The following is a 26,024-nucleotide window of genomic DNA, read 5'->3' as shown; positions in this document are numbered from 1 at the left end:
TCTAAGCCAGCTTGTTAAGTCCATAATGACGTGTTTTAGTTTAACCAGCCACCTGAGTGCCTCGTATTGGATTTTTCTTAAATGCCACATGCCCTTGTGCATTTCCACTTACTTTTTTTATGTTTTATAAATGTGCTGTGGTGCAGATTTGATTATAATTATTATTATTTTTTTAATGCTTCCTTTTTAGGAGTTACTTTGACTAGGAGAGACTCCTAGGAGACTAGGAGACAGACATGTATACTCACCAGCCACTTCATTAGGTACACCTTGCTAGTACTGGGTTGGACCCCCTTTTGCCATCAGAGCTGACATCAGGTTTGATATGTTGTGTATTTCGAGATGCTTAAAAAAATAAAAACAATAATAAAAACAATAAAAATTAATTAAATTAAATTTAAAAAAAGAGATGCTTTTCTGCATACCTTGGTAGTAACGAATGGTTATTTGAGTTACTGTTGCCTTCCTATCAGCTTAAAGTAAATTGGTCATTCTCCTCTGACCTCTGAAGAGGAAGGTATTTTCTCCCAGAGATCTGCTGCTCACTGGATATTTTCTCCTTTTTGGACAATTCTCTGTAAACACTAGAGATGGATGTGTGGGGAAAATCCCAATAGCTCAACAGTTTCTGAAATACTCAGGTCATCCCATCTGGCATCAACAACCATGCAACTGCTTGCTTGTGTTAGCAAGCAGTTGAGCAGTTATAACTAATGAAGTGGCATTAGCGAGTGCAGATGATACCGTGGATATCCAAAGTAGAGGTCAGCACAGGAAATAAAATAAAATAAAATAAAATATCAAATGGTGGGGTGTGGTTTGGGCATAGTGGTCTCCTGGGGTTTTCAAACCTGTGTGTGTGTGTGTGTGTGTGTGTGTGTGTGTGTGTGTGTGTGTGTGTGTGTGTGTGTGTGTGTGTGTGTGTGTGTGAGAGAGAGAGAGAGAGTGAAGGGAGTGTGGGATCATAGGCTGGTTTTGACACTTGACATAAGTCTATGTGACAACTGACTCGCTTACTGACACAGCATTTGGAGGTACATCACTAAAACATCACTGTAGGCTAAAAAATATGTGACTCATGTAGCCCCATGTACAGATACACGCACACATTTTTAGTTACAGTAGCAGGGCCGGACAATGCATTTGACTGACAGATTTTGACTGACAGAGTTTGACTGACAGGGATTCACATCAAGTCTGTTTGACAGCTACCTGGTCCTCAGTTTTGGATCCTTGCATTAGTACACTCCTCCATAGAACACTGTGTACACCACGTATTTATTGCTTAGTGCTTGACAGGGTGACGTGGAAGTTGTGCGATTATCAGATGCGACAGCTGCAGCATTTGAGCCTCCGATGTCTCATGTCCTCCCCCTTATTCACCTACATGATTAAAAAAGCAAGTACAGAAGTACACATTTGGAGACACACTATCACAGATCATCCACTGCATGCTGTGATTGGCTGCAGCCCGCTTCACCTTAGCATGTACATTACTTACAATACTTATTTTTTCACACCACTGTAAAGATTTTCAATCAATTGTTCATCCATTATTTTAATAATGTTTGGAAATGAACTTGCATGCATACACTGTTTATATGAAAATGTCCTCAAAAGTCCTGTATTGGCTGCAAAAGCAATTATTCAGTTTCTTCAGCAGTGGATTTACTTTAAACAGAGTTGAATAAAATCAGTGAAAGATATTTTTTTTAAAAATCTTTGAGTTATACTTAACAAGACAGATGTTTAGTGAAGATAAAACATGAATACCTCTGATTTCTAGGATGACAATGTTATATATTTTGTTATATTCTGCAAATCTCATGTAGAAATACACATTTTGAGCATGTGTTAATCCGACTTGCTCACGCATTTTCAGTCAAAGCACACAGTCGATTTGTTTCTCCCAAAGACATAAATCTTTAAAAACAGTAGTACAACCAGACGGCAGACTCTTAGCACATTTTGACCCAAGCGGAAACCATCAAGCAATGATATACCTTAAGAAACAGTTTGTCTAAGAGCTGCTGGATATCTCCAAAAAAAGATCTCACACTTCAATGCAGAATTTTAACTGCATGCTTTGAGAAATATGATGTGTAAATTTTTTAGCTCCTCTGGCTGACTGATCGATCATCTTATACCACAGCGAGGCGTTTTGTCCGTCCACAATTCACAAGAATTACTCCCTCTACAGTATTGGAAAGAATTTAATCAAACTTACACACAATGATCACCCAGTGGGTCTTCACCCAAATTATGCTCAAGGTCTTATTTGTGGTTTTCCAACCTGTGATATTTTTTTTTTTAATCTTTTTTAGGGCCTTTTCAGCCTTTATTTATATAGGACGGTGGAGAAAAGACAGGAAAGCTGGGAGGAAGAGATGCAGTACATGGTCTTGGGGCAGATTCAAACCCAGGCCTCTGCATTAGCCTTATTGCATATGGGCTGACCACTCAACCGGGTGACCACCCTAAACCGTGAGCTGGTTTCACTTTTAATATGGCAGACAGGTCACAAAATACAAAAAATGGTCAAGTTATGAGGCAGATATTGTCCTTTTTTTTTTTTTTTTTTTTTTTTTTTTTTGCTACTGCTGCATTCATGACCAGTTTTTCCATAAATCTAAACACACATCAGATCACTAGTGCTTTTTTAGCTGGCATTACACATTCAAGTATTGGGAGTTTTTTCACCACTGACTGAATTTTGTCAGATGCTGTTGTTACTGTTTTGTTGCACACCAGAGCAACACTCTGCCATTTTTCCTCCAGAATATTATGTTTACATCAGTTTAATTAATTTACATATATTTTTAATAGCTAAAAAAATCTAATCTACCTAATCTAATTATCACTGGCATATCATGGCATAAAAAAGAGGCAAAATAAACATACTGCATAATCCCAATTGTCATTATAGGTTTTAAGGTGTGTTGATTGATGCAACTCATGCAACTTGAATAAGTTGCATAGACTGGCATAGACTGGCGAAGATCCAACAAGGCGCTGGAAACATTCCTCGGAGATTTTGGTCCACGTTGACAGCATCACACAGTTGCTGCAGATTTGTCAGCTGTGCATTCATGATGTGAATCTCCTGCTCCACCACATCCCAAAGGTGCTCTATTGGATTGAGAACAGGTGACTGTGGAGGCCATTTGAGTAAAGTGAGCTCACTGTCATGTTCAGGATACCAGTTTGAGATGATTTAAACTTTGTGACATGGTGTGTTATCCTGCTGGAAGCAGCCATCCCTGTGGTCATAAAGGGATAGACATTGTCAGGAACAATACTCAGGTAGGCTGTGGGTGATTAGATATTTGCGTTAATGAGCCATTGAACAGGTCTACCTAATGAAGTAGCAAGTGTAAGTTACATGTAGCTGTATGTCCTTATCTGTTTACATGGTCATTTATAGTTGAGTGATGTACGTAAGGCAGCCACCACAGTGGTCCCATAACATTAGAAATGGTCCTTATACAAATAGCATTACACCCTGTCCTGTCCTCTGTGGTGGAGCACATTTGGAGCCCATCACAGCTCAGCAAACATTTTATTAATCGCATGATGCTGACAGTGTGCATGCTGTGGTGTTATGAAGATATATTACTTGAGCTTTGGTGGGATTTGGGGGGTTTTGTGTATTTATCTGAGTGTTTGTGGGTACTTGCTCTGTTATTCATGCATCAGCATGATGAACACACTGACCTGAAGGTCCAACACACTAGTTTTGAAGGTGTAGGTGGATGTTCAGGTTATTTTTAGCAGTCTTTGTTTTTTAAAATGGAAAGATATGACATCATGTACAAAAACAAAAGGTGTGTGTGTGTGTGTGTGTGTGTGCGCGCTCATCGCTTGTGTTTTCTCAGTTGTGATTTAGATTCTCTGTCCCACAGAGAGATAAAAGCGGTCATCTATCTGTGTTCCCTCCTCCCCCATGTCCACGAGCCTGTCTATTTTTGGTTTTGTTGTTATTTATTTCAGCTTTAACCACAGAGAAACACAGATAACTTTATTATAAAAGAATTAACTGAAATGTTTTAAAAGTCTTTCAGCGCTTCATAGGGTTATATTTAAACATTTGCCTAGCATGAAATTGACTGCAGACGGCACACCGTCAGTCAGTGTCATAGGTCATTTTGTTTCCTGACAGCAGTCAGCAAAGCCAATATATTGGTGCATCACTAATTTTATTGTGCAGGGCTGTTTAGTGCTCTGTGCATCAGAATGATTTGATGCAAATCTGTTCACTTAAAAGGCTGGGACTATAATGAATTTCCCAGCCGCCTGACACAAAGCAGCTCTGACTGATGAGGCTTTACAGCATCAGCAGTCGAGGCTCCAGTTGCCGTCTACTCCACCTGTATCATCCATGCAAACCACCCGCATTAAAAGAGAATAGCAGTTTATATTTTCTTACTGTCATGAATCCCATCCAGTGTGCCTAATCCTAAAAAGGCAAATATTTTATTGTTGCCATAGAAACTTATGACATAAAAGGCATTGATGAGTCACATCATAGGAGTGATTTCCCATTTACACCACTGAGCTAAAGATCTACAGATAGATGGACATTTATTTCTATATGAGTTGTAGTAGCTTTTTGTTGAATGAGGGCCTCTTGCAAGTGTCATAATGAATCCCGGAGAGACAACTCTGTGAATCCTTTATTATAGAAAAACACCGATGGTTCATGTGTTTCCTGTTGCAGATGTTACAAAGCAGTTGATTGGCTCTTTAGGGGGGGTTTTGGAATTCTCCCGTAGTTCTTCAGTTCAGGAGTATTTGAATATCTCATATATTATCTGTCTGGTGTAAGGCTATTTTCTTGATTAATTAATTAATACATGATTTGGACTATGAAATGTCAGATGTTTGTTTTGTTTGTCATAGACTTCATATACTGTATACTGTAACTAGGTTGACTAGAGGGATAAAACTAAACAAATTCAAAATATTGGATAGTTGGCTATAAAAATACTTGCTGATAGACTAAAGCCACAGTCACATATGCCTAGAGACCAGTCCGCGACCCCCTGGCAACCTCAAGCTGTTAGGAAAAATGTGTATTCCCCAACTGGTTGGCAAGTGGTTGCTGGAGATTGTTGGCTGTCACTGCAAAACTGGTTGCAAAGAAAGTGCTGTACCAATAACCTCCTTGTGGTTGTTTTGTTTGCTAGCAGATTGTGATTTTTTTTCAAGCAACTTGCCATTGCTAGAGAGTCACTGACCAGACTCTAGGCCTGTGTGGACTGGAGCCTAAATTATAATTGCGTGCTGTAGTATTTTCCCAGCAACAGCTTTTGTGATCTGGATACACAAGACCTCATTCTGCTCATACTCAACACCATCAAACAGGACAGATGCTGATGAGGGGAGCAGAAAAAAGGCTCTGTCTCTCATTCATCAGTATACAGAGAGAAAATCAAGCCTCCAAATAGTTTCTATTGAAGTATTTCTTTGTGGACTGGTTGCACTTAAAACCAAAAAGAGGAAAATAGGAACATTTTAAAAGGACTGTGCTAAGGTGATATAAATTTGTGGTTATGCATTGAATTAGTGGTGTATCTATTGCCTTAAGAGTGCAGCAAAACAGACTTTGATTCACATGTTTTTTGCGGATAATTATCTTATTAAATAGAAATATAAAAGACCATAAATCTTCAGTCAATCAGCTTCTCAATCAGATGTTAGTTTCTATCCCTTACTGCATGAGCTGGATGAATCAATTTATGAATGACTTTCTGAGTGTGGGTGCTAGAAAAAGCCTCTTCATGTGCAAAGAAGCAATTAGCTTGAGTCGTTTATTTTGTTCATTGCCAGCCTCTATCCTCCTATTTCTCTCTAATTCTCCCGTGCCGTTTTACCACCAAACCTCTTTCAGGCAGCACTTCCTCTCTCTTCATCCTTCTTCATCTCTCTTTCTCTGCTGTTCCCCTTCATCCCTCCTCAGTGCCGCTCTCTTTCATAGCCCCTGTGGTGTTGACCATGTGTGAATGGGATTGAATGATGGGTGGGAAGGAGGCTGCATGCAGTGTAGTCACGCACAACCACGCACGTCCACGGCACATAGAAACATGATTCCACACGAGCACGCACACACAGAGTTTACTGGTGGGTGTGTTTTGTGTGTGTATGCGTGTCTTGTTGAGTGTGTGTTTTGAGGAGGATGAGTCACTCTCTGCATGAAACGCAGACACACAGATTCAGTCACACATGGACCAACCAGCATACACTCATATAAGCAATCTAAATACACAGGGCTTTTATTTGCATGCATGATTGATAGTGTTCATGTATCATTTTAATGAGCTTGGTGCACTTGGTGGTGTGTGTGTTCATTTGATGTCTTTATTTTAGCCATTGTGTGTTTTTGTTTTTACATTGTAACTGTGTGTGTGTGTTTGTGTGTGCTGGGTGAGATAAGGCTTTTCATTAGTGTTTCCCATATACAGCCTGAAGGCTACAGCTCTGCCTTGCATCATCTGTCATCTCTCTCTCTCTCTCTCTCTCTCTCTCTCTCTCTCTCTGCCTGTCGATATACTTTCATGTCTGCTCACAGAAGTGTTCGTGTTCGATCTCCCAAAATTTATATCGGATGTCAATCAGTAAAAGAATGTGACTGAGTGACAACCAGTGTGCCTATTGGCAATGATATTATGATTAACAAGCAGTAGTTAAAAAAAAGTTGTCCCTAACCTTGTGCTGACCTTTACTTAATGTTGCTGCTATGCTGTTGATACCTGGCTTGCACAGGTGCAGCTGTGACTAATGAGAATGTGCGTCCACTATTGTGTGTGTGTGTGTGTGTGTGTGTGTGTGTGCATAGAAAAAAGCAGCTCTATTAATGTGTGTGAGAATATACAGCAAAAGATGCTTGGGGTAATTTAGCTCTGACTCCACTGCCTGTAAGACCCTCGGTAGTTGGATGTGTCTGAGCTGAGCAGATGGTGGTGCAGAGCTAAGCGACGTCTTCAGGGTAAGCTGCTGAGTAGTTTGTGAAATACATCGCTGGGACACTAATAAACAATGACATCACCCTTTTTGCTTCTAAATATACCTTGTAACAACATGTACGTGTGTACATACAGTTAGGGCCATAAATATTTGGACAATGGCACATTTTAGTTTTGTCTCTTTACACCACCACAGTGGATTTTAAATCAAATAATCAACAAGTAAGCTGATTCCGCTTTAATTCAAGGGGCTTTAACAAAAATATCACATTAACTGTTCAGGAATTAAAGACATTTTTATACACTGTTCCTCATTTTCAGAAACTTAAAAGTAATCAAACAGTTGACTGACAAGCAGTTTCATGTACAGGTGAGGTCCGTTCCCTCACTATTCTATGACAAATGAAGCTGATAAAATATCAGGAGGTAATTTTGAGGGTTGAACGTACATTTGATAGCTGTTCAGTGGAACTCTCAATATGCGGTCCAAAGAGATGTTGGTCCAAGTGAAGGAGGTCGGAGCAGGTCATCTGCTAATCGGAACGTTGGTGGTTTGATTCCTGTACCATTTGGGCAGTATAATCAGAGTGTGAATGTGTGTGTGAATGTTAAGCACTTAGATGTAGAAAAAAGTGCTTGTATGAATGTGTGTGTAAATGGGGGAATGCAAATGTGTTGTAAAAAGCACTTTGAGTTCTTGAGTAGAAAAGTGCTATATAAGAACTAGTCCATGTACTATCATTAGGTTGAAAAATTAAATAATGATGGTAAATTCTTAAAAAGAAGGAATGCACTGACCAGCTCAGCAACACCACAATGCCTGAAAGTGGATGATGACAGAATCATTTCAGTGGTTAACAAAAACAACTTCACAACATCTAACCAAGTCATTAACATTCTGGAAGAGCTAGGCATATCATTGTCAAAATTCAAAATCAAGACACACCTTCGTGAATGGAAACACGGAGGATTTACAGCAAGGTGCCAACCACCGGTTACACTCAAGAACAAAAAGGCCAGATTAGACTTTACCAGAAAACATCTATAAAAAAATAAATAAATAAATTCTCTGAACAGACCGAGATGAACTTGTGCAAGAATGATGAGAAGCAAAAAGTGTGGAGAAGGAGAGAAACAGCTCATGAGCTGAACCAAACCACATCATCTGTCAAACATGGTGTTATGGCACAGGCATGTATGGATGCCAGTGGAACTGGGTTACTAGTGTTTATTGATGATGTGACTGCTGATAGCAACAGCAGGATGGATTGCTTAGTGTACAGGGCTAAACTTTCTGCTCAGATTCAGACAAAGGGTGCAAATTTGATTGGACAGTGCCTCACGGTGGCCTATGTGTACGCTGGTTGAGTTTGACAATGAGATACATCCAAAAATTGATTGTAACGTTCACTGAGTATTTATCAGATATCACACCTTTGCATGTCTGCATTGTTTATAATATGCTAACAATTTCCAGTGAAAATCCAGTGTGTGTGTGTGAGTATATAAAAGTAAATTCTTCTTACTAACACTCTTACTGTGTCTGAAGATCTGAACTGATCTGTGTGTCTCCTCTCCAGGAACCTTCAGAGGTGTGTGTAAGAAAATTGATCACTTCCCAGAAGATGCTGACTATGAGGCAGATGCTGCTGAATACCTCCTACGTAAGTCTGATATGAGAACACACTGCATTGTGTATTCACAACTAGGGTTAGCTTTTACTGGCGAGTGTTACCGTATTTAGAGCAGACCTGTCTGACAAATCATTAAACCTATAGTTGTTTTTTGTCATCATTTGTTCCTGTGTCACTGAAGCTTAAAGTTTGCACTTATCTCAGCACGTTGTATGTTCCCAAGAGATAAAGCCATTTCCATTATTAGGTGTTATACATTAACCTACAGAACAATGTATTCATGGTCATATTGGATTGAAAAGTTTGTTCTTTTTGTAAAGCCTGCATTACAAACATCGCACAAGCACGATTTGAGCTTGTAGGGCAAAAGTGAATGTATTTAACGATCATGCTGTCTCCTGTCTAGCACCGGCCCCATCTGCAGGACAAACTACAGGGGGCTGTATGGTTAAGAATCAAAAGTTAAAAATCGGCTTACCTTATGTGCGCAGTACGTATGCGTATGGATTTTTTCACAAATAAAAGGCATGTGATTGAAGCCCTAAAGTTGTTCCTTTGATGGTGGCCTGCTGCTCTGCTTCTCTACATGAAATTGTACTGAAATATTCCAGCTATCAACTTAGTAAATGTCTTGTCATGCCTTTTTTTTTAACCATTAATTCTTGAGATTAAGAATCTCAATTAAGAACCTTTGGGGAGACTGTCCTAGGCTTGCATGCATTTTCTTTTTTTTATACTTTATTTTTATTGAATGTTTTCCATATTGAACAAGGGCAAACAGAAACAGAGAAGGAAAAAAAAAACCTAAGGACCGACACAAACTGAACAAACAATTAGGAAAGCCATCTGGTAAAAGGGAAAAAGAAATAAAACATTCTATAGGGTTTTAGTTCAAGATTATGGATATTATACATAGAGTTCAACACTGATGCAGGGTGGTTAATTACAAAGAAAGAGTTTCCATTTTTTCCAGTATTGTTCACATTTTTCTGTAGAGTCTCTAAGGGAAAAAGTCAGTCGCTCCATTGCATAAAGTTCATATATCACGTGCAGGTAGTTCCTCCCTTAACCATTTTCTTGTTATGGCCTTTTTGCTGGCTGCCTGTAGTATTTGTAACAGGTATCTATCCTGTTTCGTCAATCCAGTTGGATTATTGCCAAGATAGAATACGGTGAAGCTCTCTGCCAGCTAAAGCCCGGTGATTAGTTTAGTGGTCCTAATCACATGGTCAGCTGATGTATAACCACATTTCCCCTAGCATTTACCATGTTTCGTATTGTTGCTTTGGAGCTCCTTAAGTGTGGGAGTAGTAAAAAAAACTCACAACATTTTTCCAAGTAAATTCCCTCCATAAATCAGAACTTGATTTGGTTGCTACAGCCTTACAAATGTTTAACCAATCTTCTTCAGATATGTCCAACTTAATCTCTTTCTCCCACCTGTGCTTAATGTATACACTCGACTGTTTTTTTTTTTTTTTCAGTTTGTAATACTGAGTAAATCTTAGAAAACTGTTTTTTAGCCAATTTCCCTTTGTATGCGTCTATAAAAATATTAGTGACTTTTTATCCTGTTGTTTGGGATTAATATTTGCATTGAAGTGATGCTTTAGTTGAAGGTACCTAAAGAAATCATCCTTCTCTAGGTAATAACTTTCCAATATTTGTTGAAAAGTGTTAAGACCTTTCTCAGATGATATCTTCCAATATACTGTGATGCCCCTTCTGCTTCAGTGTTTAAACCTACTGTCAATCTTTGCAGAAAGAAACTCTGTGTCATATGCTGGCCAACATAGCATTTTTGCATCATCCTCCAAAGTTTTGTCCCTAAGATCTTTAAGCCAAATACTCAGTGGTACCTTGATCCAGCTAGGCATTTTATTTAGAAGCTGCTGTAATAATGGTTTATCCCCTAATATTGAGGGAAGGGGGTTGTGAACTTCAGCCTGATCTATTTCCTTCCACTTGGCATCACATATTTGAACACACCATGCAACCAGGGTTCTAAGCTGTGCAGCCTTATAATAATTTTCTAAACATGGGAGAGCCAAACCGCCCTCATTTCTAGGCAATTGCAATGTCTCATACCTGATTCTTGGTCTCCACTTTCCCCAAATAAAACTTTAAATCATTCTGTTCCATTCAAGAAATTGCCTGGGGGGCACCTCAACCAGCAGTGCTAAAAACAAGTAGAGCAGCTTAGGCAACACAATCATTTTTATTAACTCAATCCTATTATGCACATTTGTTGGTAGTAACGACCTTGCTTGCATGCTTTCTCGATGGCAGGAGAAACCTGAGTGAAAGCATGGAGAAAACATTCAAACTCTGTGCAGCAGGTCCCTCCACGGGCTTGAAACCAGTACCCCTTTGCTGTGAGGCAAAAGTGCTGACAGCTGAGGCACCATGCTAGCAGATTCATTCTAGGGTGACAGTGGCGTAGTGGGCAGGTGCTCACCTTGCAACCGGAGGGTTGCTGGTTTGAGTCCCCGTCTGAGCTCATGCTGTCATTGTGTCCCTGGGCAAGACACTTAACCCACATTGCCTATGTGGTTGTGTGTTTGGTGGTAGTCGGAGGGGCTGTAGGTGCAAATTGGCAACCACGCCTCTGTCAGACTGCCCCAGGGCAGCTGTGGCTACATCAGTAGCTTACCACCACCAGGTATGATTGAGGTGTGAATGAATAGTGCATGAAATTGCAAAGCGTCTTTTAGTGTCTAGAAAAGCGCTATATAAGACTAATGCATTATTATTCAAGCTGGATTGTAAACTGGTCTCCAGTAAAAACCAAGTGCAGTCATTAACTGCATGTCTGCAGGGCAAATAAAGCTTCTGTGCAAAAGTCTTGAGCTGTTCATTTCTTTATATTTTGTTCAGAAAATGGGAAATAGGTGCAGGATCGTGCAGGGAAATATAAAGAAATTGGGGGTGTTCTCATCCAAAGGATAATGGTAAAGGGGTAAAGTTGCTCAACAGTAATTATTGTGGGTGGCATTTCTATGCCAGCTGGTATAATTATATGCCAAGAACAGTGTTTATAAACAGCAGCTGGTGATATTAAAATGTCGAATAGGAGGAACAATGAAACAAATTATGACCTTAATGGCTTCCCATAATATAACATAATGAAGAAATGACAGAGTTTTATCAGCAAGTATGTAAGAAATTTAACCTAATTTTTTCTATGCCATCATAAGGATAGAGAGGGGAAAAGTGCATTCCAGACACATAAACAGTGTAACAGACAGAAGGAAAAAAAATTTAAAAGGATAAAAAGATAAAGAGAGGGTATTTGGCAGAAAACATAGACAAGTGGACCCTCTGTTTATTCTCTCCCACTGTAAACATAAGGATGGAAAACAACAACGGAAAAGAGGGGGAATGGATTCAGCCTGTGCCTCCTTTTGATTGCTCCACTGAACACAGAGCAACATCCCCAGAGGGAGCCAATTAGATCACAGGCCTCACAGCTGATAAGCCAATAAGGAGCAGGGACCTAGTGACCAGCATTTCATACAGCCCAGGGGTGTGGGCCAGAGGGGCGGAGTCTGTATTCTCAGTCTCTACAGCTTTCAGTCACGCAAGAAAAAAACAAACATACAGAAAACAGATGGAAAAAAATACAGTGATCTGCTTCATTTTCTTCTTTTTTTGTAAAGACACAGCCGTAAATGCTAAAACTTTGATGCATAGGCTCTCATCTTGTTTGTGTCTCAAAATAGCCCGCGTCTCAGTTCTGCGCAACAAGCTGTTTGCAAATATTCCTCAATATGTTATCGCATCATGCACACATATTTCACTCCCACTGCAGCCTCGCTTTCATATTCATTATTTTGCCTTGCATATGTCAGCGTGACTCTCCATCTGTCTTGGGTTTTGTCCATTTTTTTCCCTTCTCCATCCGTCTCTCCCTTGCTCTCTCTAGCAAGGTCTCTGAATGCTATAACATGTTCTGAATTCAGGCTCAGTCAAGCATTTAGCAGCCCGCTGCCTCATGTGTGTAAAGTGGAAACCCCCACCCCAATCCGTGGTGCATCTCTATCCTCTAGCACAGAAATGATGCACAACAATGATTTTGACATTAGAGTGTTGACTGACACTGGTGGTGCCACTGTTCATCCAGCACAAATTATTCCTCATCAGTTTCTGCCTTAAAATGATAGATCTGAAAGGCAACATCTGTACACAGAAAAATAAAAAGTTTGCACCTTTCACTTACGAATGCGTTTCCACTCTTTGTGCGCACGTGTGTGTGTGTGTGTGTGTGTGTGTGTGTGTGTGTGGGTGTATACAGGTGCTGTGCGTGCCTCCAGTCTCTTTCCCATCATGAGTGTGGGTCTGCTGTTCCTGGGTGGGCTCTGTGTGGCTGCCAGTGAGTTTTACCGAAGCCGACACAACGTCATCCTCAGCGCAGGAATCTTCTTCGTCTCGGCAGGTTAGTCATCGCTGCCTGTGTGTGTGTGTGTGTGTGTGTGTGTGTGTGTGTGTGTGTGTGTGTGTGTGTGTGTGTGTGTGTGTGTGTGTGTGTGTGTCTTCTCTCCTCTTTAGAGTTTAGGTACAATGGTTGTCAGTCACCAGAACATTGTACATAAAGTAGATCCTGCATTTGAAGGAAAGATGTTTTTCTTTGCTAAAAGACACAGCAGTTACCAATTCACAAATTCAAATCCCACACTTCATGCCTCATGCTGGACATCTTTTTCTTCTAAATACAGTACCAGCCAAATGACTTACATCCTCTGACCTGATGAAAGGAGCTTGAGATAACAACAAGGGGGTTGTCTGTGTGTGCTGTGAGTGTGTGCAGCTGTGTCATTGTGGGCTGACTCTAAACAGAGGAGGTACAGCATTCAAATATTTGTTGAGGGGCCCGTTAAGCATCTAAAGCACACAAAAGAGCACACGTGAGGACCCAAAGTGTGGATATGGGACATAGTACCTGATTAATCAATCAACAAGAACACCATGATGCCACTGTGATGTACTGTGAGCATGTATGAGTGCAAACACGCACACATGGCTAGAGTCTCTCATTGACACACAGCAAAACATCTTTGCATATTGTACACCCTCGTGGTCACATCCAATTCTCTAATTGTTGTTCCTGGTTATGTTCCCAGGGTTTCATTTTATCTTACAAGGTGATCATTTTTGGCCAATTTTAGAATCAGAATTATTAAGAAGTCATTAACATTTACCGATGCATTTATTGACTGTCGTGTGCCTGAATGAAAAAACAAAAAATACTGGCTGATATATCAGAATTTTAAATCACCAAATATCGGTGTCAGTATCAGTCTTTAAAATCCTACACAGGCAGGGCTCTTCTGCTCACTGAGACCTTTCATTTGATCTAAATCAACTATTTTTGATTGAGATGGCTTTTATCCAGCAGCCTCGGCTGTACTGTGTGTTTAGTGTTAGTTAGCATGTTAGAAGCTAACAGGACAGATGGAGATGGTGAACATAGTTACCATTATACTTTAACATGTGAGCATGTTTATCAGTGTGTTTATCTTAGCATGCAGCTCAAAGCTGTGCTGAGAAATGAGGACAGGACTGAAGACTCTTAGTGTACTGCAGTTGTGTTATTTTTGTTAGGATGGGTTTGTGGCTCTCACACTTTTTCTCCCATTTCTAAATATTTATCTCTTTCTTTATTTCCCTCCCAGGCCTCAGTAACATCATTGGAATTATTGTCTATATCTCAGCCAACTCTGGTGACCCAGGCCAGAGTGACAGCAAGAAGTCCTACTCTTATGGCTGGTCTTTTTACTTCGGCGCCCTCTCCTTTATTATGGCAGAAATGGTGGGTGTGTTGGCTGTGCACATGTTCATTGAGAAGCATCGCAAGCTCCGGGCCAAGTCCCGCACTGAGCTCATCAAGAAGTCTGCCTTTAGCCGCATCCCGTCTTATCGCTACCGCTTCCGGCGCCGCTCCAGCGTGCGTTCTTCCGAGGCCCCCAGCCGCGATGCCTCACCGCTGGGGAAAGGTGGCTACACAGGACCCGCCGCCTCCGAGATGCCCATGTACACGCTGAACCCACGAGAGCCTGGCAATGCCAGCAGCAAATCTGGCGGCGGCATGGGCGGGCTGCTTAACTCGGAGAGGGATTTCCTCCAGAGCAGCACGCTCACTAAAGACTACAGCAAGGACCCCAACCGCAGAACCACACCTGTCTGAGAGGTGCTGGCTTTAGATATCACCCCAATCAGAGTATCAAAGAGGAGGAGGATGAGAAATACAGGGGGAGTGCAAGCAAAAGCAGGGGACAACACAAGGTTATGGGGTGGGAAGGGGGGTTTGATAAACTTCGACTGTGAACTGTGAACTTTTAGCCTTTGAACTGTGAATCCTGAGCCCTGTGAGAGTGCGTGTAGCAGGGTTGGTTTTAATGGAGAAGTTGTTCCCAGCTCCACCACATATCACTGTAGTAATACTTGTAACTCCTTATATATCAAGGCACATTCAATTTATGCTCATGAGTTTAATGTTCATAAATTGATTTTCAGGCTTTTTTTTCTCACAAGAGAAATGGGATTGAGGGGAACTTTAAAATATATTAAGCAGTTTCCTGTTTGGGGCAACTTCTCCTTAAAAAAAAAAAAAAGAAACAAACAAACCAAACCGAACAAAAACAATAATGTGAATTTGAGGAGAAGAGGTGACAGACTTTGTGTGAACCTCTAGCCTCCTGACTTTTTGAATAGCAGCAGAGTTGGATTCGTTAGCCTTAGAGCTCCCAGCTCTAAGACGTTAGCGCCTCATCATGGGTTTTGATTCCTTTTCAGTTCAGCTGGATTCAAATTTGAAACTGAAGATCAGTTTGCCCATTTAAACCAGTGCATTTGTGGCAGAAGTTGTTATTTTCTATACATTTTGTATATAAACTTTCATATTGATTGACTTTAACATCAGAAAGCTCACTTCATAACTCTCTGAACTGAAAATGGATTGAGCTCTTTCCTGGTAACATTTACCCTCATCACTCTGATCCCCGGTCAGTTGTTGAACCTGCGTGGCGGTTTCGATGAGTGAACAAGAGACCGCAGATTAGCTGTTGCCGGCTGGGTAGAGAAGTCCTGACTCAACAACCTAAAGAATCACTTTCAGATGGTAACATAAGATCCATTGGTGCTTCCTTCTGATTTTCTGCCACTTCTTGATTTATTTTTTTCGCTCAAAACCTAAAGAGGTGGTCTGTCTGTCACGCTGTCTGTCTGCATTCATGTGTCACCTTTCACCTTTTTCTGTGTAGCCACACATCCTCTCACCCTGCCCGTCCTCCCATTTATTTAGCTCCTGTCTTCCATCGATGGTGTTTGGAGACTAGTTAGGTTTTCTGGAGGTTGTTGGTTCAGGGTACTGTGGAGCGGAGACCACTGAGCTGTGAATAGGCTTTAAGGCAGTAACATTTGTTTTCCCACTACCTCTTGGTGAACGTATTTCTAATTTAACATTAAAAACAGATTTACAGCCGTAGGAATAAACACAGGCTGAGGTACGCATATCCGATAGGAGGAAAATGTTCGTATGTAGCACTCAGTTTAAAGAGCGGGAGATGGATTTGAAGGATATTCATTGTATTATTGAAAACATTTGTATCAGCCTCCTCATTCCTCTTTACCTCCATTACATGCGTACATACTGGCTGACAAACTAGTTACTTACTCCACTGCCACCTCTCCAGCCTTAAAAAAAGGACCATTATCACCCAGTGTCTAATACTGCTGTGACCTGTGCATCGAGGCACTGACTCTAGAGTGCACCTTGTGCATTGCCAACAGCATGACCGAACAGCAGTGTTGGACACCTTTGAGACTTGAGACAAGTTAATATATTTTTAGCGTCTCTCCAGCGAGATTAACGTGTGATGCACGTTTATTTATTGCAGAAAGTTTCGGTGCGGAGTCTAACTCTGAGGTCTGCAGAAAAAGCAGCATAAAAACCGACTTTGATAAACCTCTTATCGATTACTATATACCTAATATTTACACAGCCAGTCCACACTTGGTCTCCGGACAATCTGTGCATTTGTAAGAAGTGGCAAATACTTCTTAAGTATTAAGTAATACCAACACCCCCAAAAAGGCATATTCAAAAAGAAAACAAGCTGAATTATTCACATTACTCAATAACCTTCTATCAGTGTAGACACAACACAAAGGGAAGGCTTTTGACACTGTGAGGAAAAAGGCAACATAGCCATAAAATCTACAGAGAGGAGACAGGGAGGGTTGTGAAAACAGAGCATGAGTCACACCGTTTTCCTCAACGTGTTTCTGGGACTCTGAGTAACAAGTAAGTGTGAAACTCAAAGAGGGAAAAAAAAAATGCTTTTTTTTTTTTTTTTTGTTCTTTTACCTCCCGATAAACAGCCATTGCACTGTTTTGTATAAGCTCAACATGAAACGACACCAACCCTGACACTGTCAAGCTACTACTCTGACAGTTATTACTCTGATAATAAAATATGTTTTAAACCTCGCTCACACTGTTTAATTTATTATGCTGCTGTTTTATCTCCTGTCTTATACGCCATAAAGGGAGCTTAAAGGGACAAACGTGCATCGCTGCTGTCCTCTACATGTAAATATTAATTTTGCAACTACGGCATCAGCTTTTGTCATGGGCTGTGGGAAAAGAGGGAAAAAAAAAACACTTTTCTCCAAGCAAGGGCTTTTAATTTTTAAAGGACAGGAGCACACAAGGGCTTTTTATGCTCAGCACTGCAGCAATGTCATTTTAAGGGTGTAATGTGGGAGGGAGGGGGAGGAAAAAAAAGTAAATTTGCACAGAAACAATTGTTGTTAAACAAGCTAAGCAGTAATAATGCACGCTTTGTGCAAAAGAGAAGCAGAGGTAGAGGAAAGTCCGACTATACTCTTCTGCTCTGCTACTTTTTTGATTAACTTTAGGTTAGATGAGTAATTTTGTGAAGTAATTAGAGATGAAGAATAATGCCTTAAGCAAAGGTAGCATAATAATTAAGAATTATTTCAGTTGCTTAAGATTCAAACATAAATTAGCAGAATATACCTGGTGCCAAATATTACTCGAGATATTTTCTGTGTATCATGACCTCCAGGTTAGCTTTAGGTTTGCAGCTGTAAGTACTCTTCTCTGCGTAGGATATACTGACTCAGCAGTAGCAGTAGCTTTGTAGCTCACATCAACTCAGACTCCGAGGGTCTGTTTAGGGTCAAAGTTCAGAACTGCCATCCATGAGCCATGTCAGCGTTGACCATTCAAACCATGCATGCCATATCCATTTGCTTCCAGCGCTTACATTTGCTGTAGTCTCAAATGGCACCCTAATCTCTATACTCTGTAGGGATACTCGACTGCTACACAAAAGACGCCTTACAAGGGTGTGTGGGCCGGTTAGCCTGCGCTGTAATGTTTACTTCAGTAGAGCACAGGGTGCTTTTTGAGACTAGACCGCTGTCTATCTCTTCTTCATAAAGCTTTGATACTCTGATATATTATTAGTAAAAAAAAAAAAATTCCATTCTAAAGGTGCCACTGTGCAGAGGATGATAACCTCTGTCACATATTATAGTTAGTTATCTATTCATTGGGGCGGGGGTGGAGAGGGTTGATCACAGGGGGCAGAGTCGGGAAGCAGGGGTTGTAGTCTTTCTAATATTCTATTATTCTAGTTTCATTTTCTACTTTGATGTGATTGTGAGGTTGTGTTGTTTTAATCACATCTGAAGTTTCTGACAGGAAGGACATTAGCAGGAGTGGAGCACTCGGACGATCGCTCATGGACATAAACCTCACCTCACCGGTGCCAGAGGTCACTTTACAATTTGCCAGCAGGACGCTCAGCACTGCAGTACACGTACACATACACACGTATACATGCATTCCAACTAACTATACATACAACTTACTGTACAAGTTACTGTACTTATGAGGACTTTTACCCAAAGCAGTGCACAACCTTTGTTTTTATTGTTTGCTTTAACTCGTGAAATACTGGAGCACCAATGAGTTCCCTAAATAATTTTATGACACTGCACATGAGAGGACCACAGATAGCCAGGCTACAAGCATCTCTAATAATAATAAATCCTCCGGTTTCCTGAGTTGGGAATTTCTTGGGTTTTTTTTTTTTTTTTTGGATTCAGTGTGTTCATTCGCTTTTAAACCTGAATTTAGAAACAACTGAGACTACGAAGTAGTGAACCATCGTCTTCAATGATGAAATATGGTCAGCAAAAACCTCGAATGATCGTGATCGGATTGTGATCCTAGCATTTAAGAGATTGGTGATTACTTAAAGGGTTGGTGAAATCAAAGTGGAACTCACTGCTATGTTTAATAGCCAAATAAGAGCATTTCCACATGCACAAGAGAACTCAAGTGATTGGGAGTAAATAGCTGTGTAGTTTTAAGAAAAGCACTCATCAGTAAGGCTAATTGGGGAATAAAAGGTTTCAGTTTGCTCAAAAGTATAAAGATTGAGTTCTGGACCAAAGGAAAAAGGTCACATGGTCTAATGAATCCAGATTTACTGTGTTCCAGAGTGATGGGTGCATCAGGGTATGAAAGTGATGGATGAAGTGATGCATCCAGTGTTTACTGGATGCAGTGCTATGATCTGAGCTTCCTTTAGGTGGTCAGGTCTAGGTTCAGCAACTTTACGCGCCCAGAAAAACGTGGTCAGCTTACAACCTGAATATACTTAATCCACCAGTGGATTCTGTTCTCCCCTTACAGAACAGGCATGATTCAAGATGAATGAGAATCTTTGGGAATGTGCTGCAGACAAAAAAAACTCTGGACAAAAATAAACATTGCATAAGGTTACTGAAACGATGCCGTCATCAAATTTGTTTTTTTTTTTTTTTTGCCATCTATATTAATCAGCTGGCATAAATTATGGATTGTATATTTACACTTTTACACATTTAAACTTTACCTTGAAATAAACACAAAAGGAGGAAAAAAATCAGAAATGTTCTTTTCGTGAGCTTTGGGATATTGGTCCTCATGAGTATAGAAGCACAAAAACACAGCACACAATGACACATGCTTATACATAGTCACAAACACATACACAGACACATCCATGGATTTATAAACATGAGCAGAAACACTCACACAGTACATACTCACAGCTTCAGCTTTGCCCAGTGTGGCGCAGAGAGAAATGTTCTGTTAAAAGGAAAAAAAAAAAAAAATCACTGTGTCATGTTTAGTGTTTCTTTGGGAGAAAAACAACAAACTGTTACCGCTGCGTTGCTGTTGTGTTGCTCCTCGATGGGACTTCGGTACACTGAGCCAGCTAATCAACCACGGAGGACCAGAAAAACTGTTTGAGAAATGTGAATTTAAAGGAATAACTCTGAGACAAACACTTGCTATAAGCACTCTACACTTTGCACTTAAATCACACACACACACACACACACACACACACACTTAAGGTCACTGTGTGAGGAGGGCTTACAGATGGAGTTATGTGCCTGCATGTTTGTGTGTGTTAATATTTACATTGTGCGTGTTTGTGTGCGTGTGTCCAGTTAGCCTCTCCTCACCCATGCACCCAGTGCCTGCCTGTCCTGCCTTCAGACAGCTCCAAGATCAGCCATGGGGCTTCCAGTATAACCTCCTCTGCATCCCCTTAACCTTTAATGGTTGGACCGGGATCAGTTTTAGAGCTAACTGCCCCGATCATTCCTCAGCAGATGCAGCCATACAAGCTAATAGGACTGTTCTGGATTCAGTTGACTCTGATGGAAACTTTCTTTTTTTTTTTTTTTGGCTCTTGTTTTTTCTTACATTGCCATCTCTGTCTGTGCAGCTGATTTAGGATCAGCAGAGGGGGCTTGGGGGATAGACTATGATCTATTGAGTCCCTAGTGACACCTGGTCTTGAATCAGCACAAACTGATTTTGCCTGCTGTTCCTCATGTTCCCAAATGTCCCATAAATTTGGGAAAACAAAAGGAGAAGCTGTTTGTTTGCTCTGAAAGACTTGCTTGTAAAATTGTGATGCTTTTTACAATGTGTGCTATAGGAAATTCCACAACAGATTTCTTCTCCGAAATGATTTCAGTGGTTTTCCAACATGGAGTGCATTTAAACTTAAAACATTGTTAATGGTGGTGGCAATTTAAGGAGAGATTGTGGACAGGGTGATTGTTGGTTTAGGTTTTCTGAATAGTCTATTAATAATATAGCAACCATTATTCCAAGAATTATTCCGGCCTTGGTGACTATTAGGCTTGTTTTCCTGTTTTTGATATATTTCTTTGGTTTCTTTTGTTTTGAGTTGTTTTGTGCCAATTTTTAGCATTTTAGCTAGAGAGATTTTGTACCTGTCCTATATTTCACATGAATTATTTTGACAGGGAATACAGAGCGATTAAAATGTGCTTTTAACGGTTTTGCCTCAAACCCTGCATTCAGACAGTGCTGTTTACATAGTTTACGGATAATATCTGAGGCTGGCACGGTTGACTGACCAAGGATGAAAGGCCCAAAACAGTACACTGTTTTACCAAGCTTGGAGAGTTTTGCTCTGCATCAGGAATATTCAGCCTCCTTCTTGCATAAAATCCTTTTGAAGGTAGCAACAAGATTTGCTAAAAGTTTTTTCTTCGTGAACAAGTGAAATCAGAAGTTGGTCTTATACAGAAAGAATGTGATATTCTGACTGACATCTATTTTTACTGATATTTACAAAAGACTCGCAGGGAAATATCTAGACTGTACAATGTGACATACTTGTATTGGATTACTACACAGATTTCTGTATGAGAAAGCCATGCCCCAAAGAGTCTAAATTGCCCTTGAGTTTTTACTGAGCCATGTTGTAATGGGTAGAGTCAGGCTACTCAGTGTATGAAACCAGTGTGACAGTGCACTGGCTTTGGGGTTTTAGCCTTGTTAGCTGCATAACTCTGAATGGCAAAGCTTGTCAGTGAACTACTTTATTTCAGACTATAAAACAATTGCTGTTATATTAGTTTACCCCTTCATGATTAACTAAGTTACTTATTATTTATATAATTTACCCAGCAAACAAGATAGAAATCCTAATGTCATCTTCTTGGTCAAATCTGGTTGTGGTACGAGTGCAAAAACGTAGCCGTAGACGGACTAAAATCGGTCTCTTTTGTTGCACTGTGAACATAAAATGTCTGACAGTTAGAGCCATCACCTCCCTGTCAGTGATGAGAGCATCAGAAACCCAGAGATGTGACTTCAGTGCAGTCAGCAGGAAAAGAACATGGTCTGAAACTTCCAGTTACAGCTGGAGTCTGTTTCTTTTCTTCGTCATCTTTCTATCAAGAATGTTTCACCTTTTTCTTGAACACACACTGTCGTTTCTCAGAACGTCTAACGAGGATGCCCAGGCGACGTTCGAGAAGTATCTTGAACTGACTTCGAGGTAGCGTTCGTAACATCAATTGAGCTTTCATTTAGACCGTGAATGGACATCAACACAAAAGTGCCATCCAACAGTTATTCAACATCAAAATGTTTGCTGGGATAGCTTCACTTTGTGTTTTGTGCTAATTATGTTTTGTACTAAGTTAATTTACTAAGTTGAACACTGTCCCTACAAATCAGGTATAAGGTAACATACTAGTATGGTGTCATTTAGCTCAAAGTAGCATGGCTAGCATGGCTGTAAACTCTTATGCTGTGTCTCAATTTGCATACTTCTGTACACCTACAGTTTGATTGAGCTGCAATAAACAGCTGAGTGTACACTTCTGCCCAACAGAGGTCGCCATATTGGTTAGCCTGTCTTGCAGAAAAAAGGCTACAATCCAAATTTTTAAGCCAGTGAGAGAAAGCTAGGCAGTCAGCACATATGGCAACCCCATAAATAACAGACATTGTACGTGTCGTGGCATAGTTTGGGGCTTTGTTAACTTTTTCTATTCACTGTAGAAGAATTTGAAGAATTTTGCACTAGAAAAGGATAGAAAAGGTAGCAGTTAGTGTTCCAGGCTATTTTGATGCAACACTAAAAAGAAGAAGCAGCTACTTTCAGCTGCTGCTTTATTCACAGGGGTCGCCACAGCAGGTAGCGCTGCTTGTTCGATTTGGCCAATTTGTTTTACACTGGATGCCCTTTCTGACACAACCCCAAAGGGATATGCACCTCCTCCCAGGATCAAACCGGGGTTTGATACTATCATGTTGAAATCCTCACATAAAGCAAGCAAGTGTACTCATGGAAGTATCCAAATTGAAATACACTGCCAGTTTTTGGTGGTAAATAAATGTAACCTGACTTTGTCCATTTCAAACTGACCCAAGGACTGTTAGAAAAGAAATGCCAGAGCACAAACTCAGGAGAAGAGTCTGCCTTTTTTTTTTTAATGGATTTTCCAGTTGGTTTATTAATTTTTGAACAAGAATAACACAAAGAGAGAGCAAAAGATCCAGAAATATTGTATCATCATATGTTTAATGTAAGTCAGCATAAAGTTGTTTTCAGGGAGTGTAACTTTGAGGCATTTTAGCATTTTGCTTCAAGATAAAGCAGTTGATGAAGTTAGGGTTAGGGTTAGCAATCAGCTGTTACTCTGTGTGTCTTTAAAGGTAACATTGAGTGTTTCCTTGCAGCAGTTGTGAAAGTATAAAGTCAAATGTACAGCTGAAAAATCAAGTAGCATAAAGAAATCCTCCAAAATATGGGTCGTAATTTTAAAATAAATAACTAAAAGCATTGTGATGATAGGTTTAAATGTTAAAGATTGTGTAAATCGGTGTCAGCGGGCAGTTTTTTTTATCTCACTCCATACCTCTGAGCCCTATCATGAGATAATTAGTCCTCTACAAACAAATATACACACACACATGCATGCAGAAACATGCTGGCACTCACATTTGTCTTTCTATACACAGGAACAATGGCTGCATCATTCTCACAGAACACACACATACCAACAAACACACACACACTGCTGCCAGCCACTTTCACTGTATACTTTATAATGTAAACCTCCAACTAACAGCAGTCTGACACAGACACATGCTGTGATTAAAAGCACACTTTTACTTACATGGTATAAATATGATTACCTATATGAAGGATATTATATACAGTATAATATTAGAAAATAAAGAGTCACCTTTTCAAAGTGCCTGTGGTGAGTTTGTTTTCTATTTGGTTATGTGTACAGGATGCCTGATGAGTGCTTCTGTGATTTCTTGTTTCCTGTTCTTTCTCCCCCACACAGACAATAATATGGTTGTCTTTTTCTTTTCCAAGAAATTAATGCTGTCTAAAATTTATCAGAAACAAAGAAGAAAGAAGAAAACACGAATGGTGTGTAGTGACTTTAACAGACAGGCAAGCAGAGAAGTTGACCAACCCCAACCCTCTACCAACCCCACCCACTGAAAAAAAACTCCATCTAATACAGTCTTGAACACACCAACAAAACAAATTGGATGAGATTCGAATATACTGTTTCATGTTTTTTCTGCTGCCTGTCTTTTATTGTTTTATAAATGCTGACAGTCTCCTGCACCTTGCTGCACTCTGCATGGACATCTTCACCTTTTTGCACTACTCCCCAGATAAAGAATAATACAATATTATAACTTCTGTAATTATTATCAACATATTTACCATTAGCATACACTGATGAATGATGGAGGGATCTTTCAGAACCTTTTCTTTAGTAAAATTAGCAATCAAACATTATCAAAACCTCACTAGCTTCTAGAGACAGTAGCCAACCGCAGCCACAAGATAGCAGTAATTTACAGAATTGATCCAAACAGGTCCTTCAGGTTTGTCATATGCTCATTGTGCAAGAATTATTCACTATATTGGACATGATACACCCACCAGTTGCTGGGGAAACATGTATCACTCCACTGGTTGGAAGTGGTTTGTATAGGTTGCTGGCTCTTGCTGGGTGAAGAAGGTGCTGCACCAAAAACTTCCTAGAGATTGCTTTGGTTGCTAGCAGATTGCTAGCCATGGTTGTTGTCAGCAATTTTTCATGTTTGTCAGCAAATACTAACGTCTAGCCAAGTGGTAGTAGAAACTGATTAAGCGTGGCACAAACCAGAACTGGGGATGGTTCACCTTCAAAGTAAAAGTTGTACCTCAAAGCTGTAGCCAATATGTTTCAAAGAGCACAACTTTGAAGGAAGACGGTCTCCAATTTCCAGTTTGTGGCACACTTTTCACGGTTTCACTACAGCTCAGAGAGACAAGTCTGTCACTTCCATTCAAAAAAACTGCAGCAGTATGCTAGCAATCACAAGAAGGTTTTTGCCAACCAGTTGGGGAAATACGTTTTTCGCTAGTAACAGACGGTTACCAGGGGTCACTGACCGGTCTGTAGGCCAGTGTGACTGGGACTTTAGCAATAATTTTTCCAGCTACTGCCAGCAACCACATGCAGCCATCCAGGGAATACCAATTTTTCCCTAATGACCGCTGTTTGCCAGATGTGTGCAGAGCAATCTCAAACCTATGTGACTGGGAGCATATTCAGTTGATTGTACACTGTCACCACGGTTGCAACATATCCCAAAATGGTGAACAAGCTAACATCATATGGTTAGTGGTCACATGTCTGCACATCCCCAATAGGAGAGCCTTTACTGGGCAGAATCCTGGTCTGAAATGCAAAGAGAGAGATCACTTTCACTTTGTTATGTTTTAATTGCTGTCTATTTTTAGATTTCGGCGGGTGCCTTGCTTGTTAATGCAAGCCAGTTTGAACATTTCTGCAACATCTTGCGCACACACTCCCCTCTAAACCTGCACACATACACACACACACACACACACACACAAGATGTGTATCAGCTGTGCTGTGTCAACTATTCTGAATTGGCTTTCTGATAGATAAAGCCTCTGCTTATCTCCACAGCCACCGCACAGATGTCCGAATGACAGAGAGAGAGAGGAAGGGTGGGAGGAAGATGAGAGTTGAGAGGGGAAATGGGAGGGAGAGAGAAAAAGTTAATTAGGTGACTGGAGGATATTCAGGATTTGGGGTGTTTGAAGGTGATAAAGAGAGAAATTCCTCTAGGACTCTGTGCATGCATGTGTGTGTATCACATGAGACTGAAGGTGGATGTCTTTATAGGAGGAGATAACTTACCAAGACCAGAAGATCCTTACTGACAGTCCAGTGAGGAATCTGGATGAGATCCTGGACTCTAAACATCTTGGCAGATCTTGTCCTTTTATACCTCCAAATTCAGGTCAACTTAGATTGTGGCATGACCCCTGCACTTTTCATCCTTTATCAGGAGTCAGTGCCCATCTTCCACTGCAGCATGAAACCTCAATTAATCCTGACTACACTAAAACGGTTCATCCTAAAGGAGTCACCAAGAATAAATAAAAGTGCTCTGTAAACCCTCCGAAATCCCCTCTCTGCACTACTTCCTTTCAACGTGTGTTTTTCTAGAAGAATTTAG

General features: G+C 40.4%; 1 protein-coding gene across 2 annotated transcripts in view; it reads left to right on the top strand.

Annotated features, from left to right (window-relative positions):
* The window catches only part of cacng3b (calcium channel, voltage-dependent, gamma subunit 3b), a 31,591-nt gene extending 14,638 nt beyond the window's left edge, over window positions 1-16,953 (top strand). Inside the window, exons 2-5 of one of the 2 annotated variants that reach the window (XM_030736731.1) lie at window positions 8,543-8,626; window positions 12,891-13,031; window positions 14,269-14,626; window positions 16,099-16,953. In XM_030736731.1, coding sequence (XP_030592591.1) covers window positions 8,543-8,626; window positions 12,891-13,031; window positions 14,269-14,626; window positions 16,099-16,168 — 653 coding nt within the window. In that variant the 3' untranslated portion in view covers window positions 16,169-16,953. Of the gene's footprint in view, window positions 1-8,542; window positions 8,627-12,890; window positions 13,032-14,268 lie in introns of both variants that reach the window. The other variant, XM_030736730.1, reaches the window with a different exon arrangement.
* Window positions 16,954-26,024: the final 9,071 nt, after the last annotated feature.

Source organism: Archocentrus centrarchus, chromosome 8 (genome assembly GCF_007364275.1).
Source record: "Archocentrus centrarchus isolate MPI-CPG fArcCen1 chromosome 8, fArcCen1, whole genome shotgun sequence".
In the NCBI taxonomy this organism is placed as follows: Eukaryota; Metazoa; Chordata; class Actinopteri; order Cichliformes; family Cichlidae; genus Archocentrus; species Archocentrus centrarchus.
This window is presented reverse-complemented; position numbering and strand designations above follow the sequence as displayed.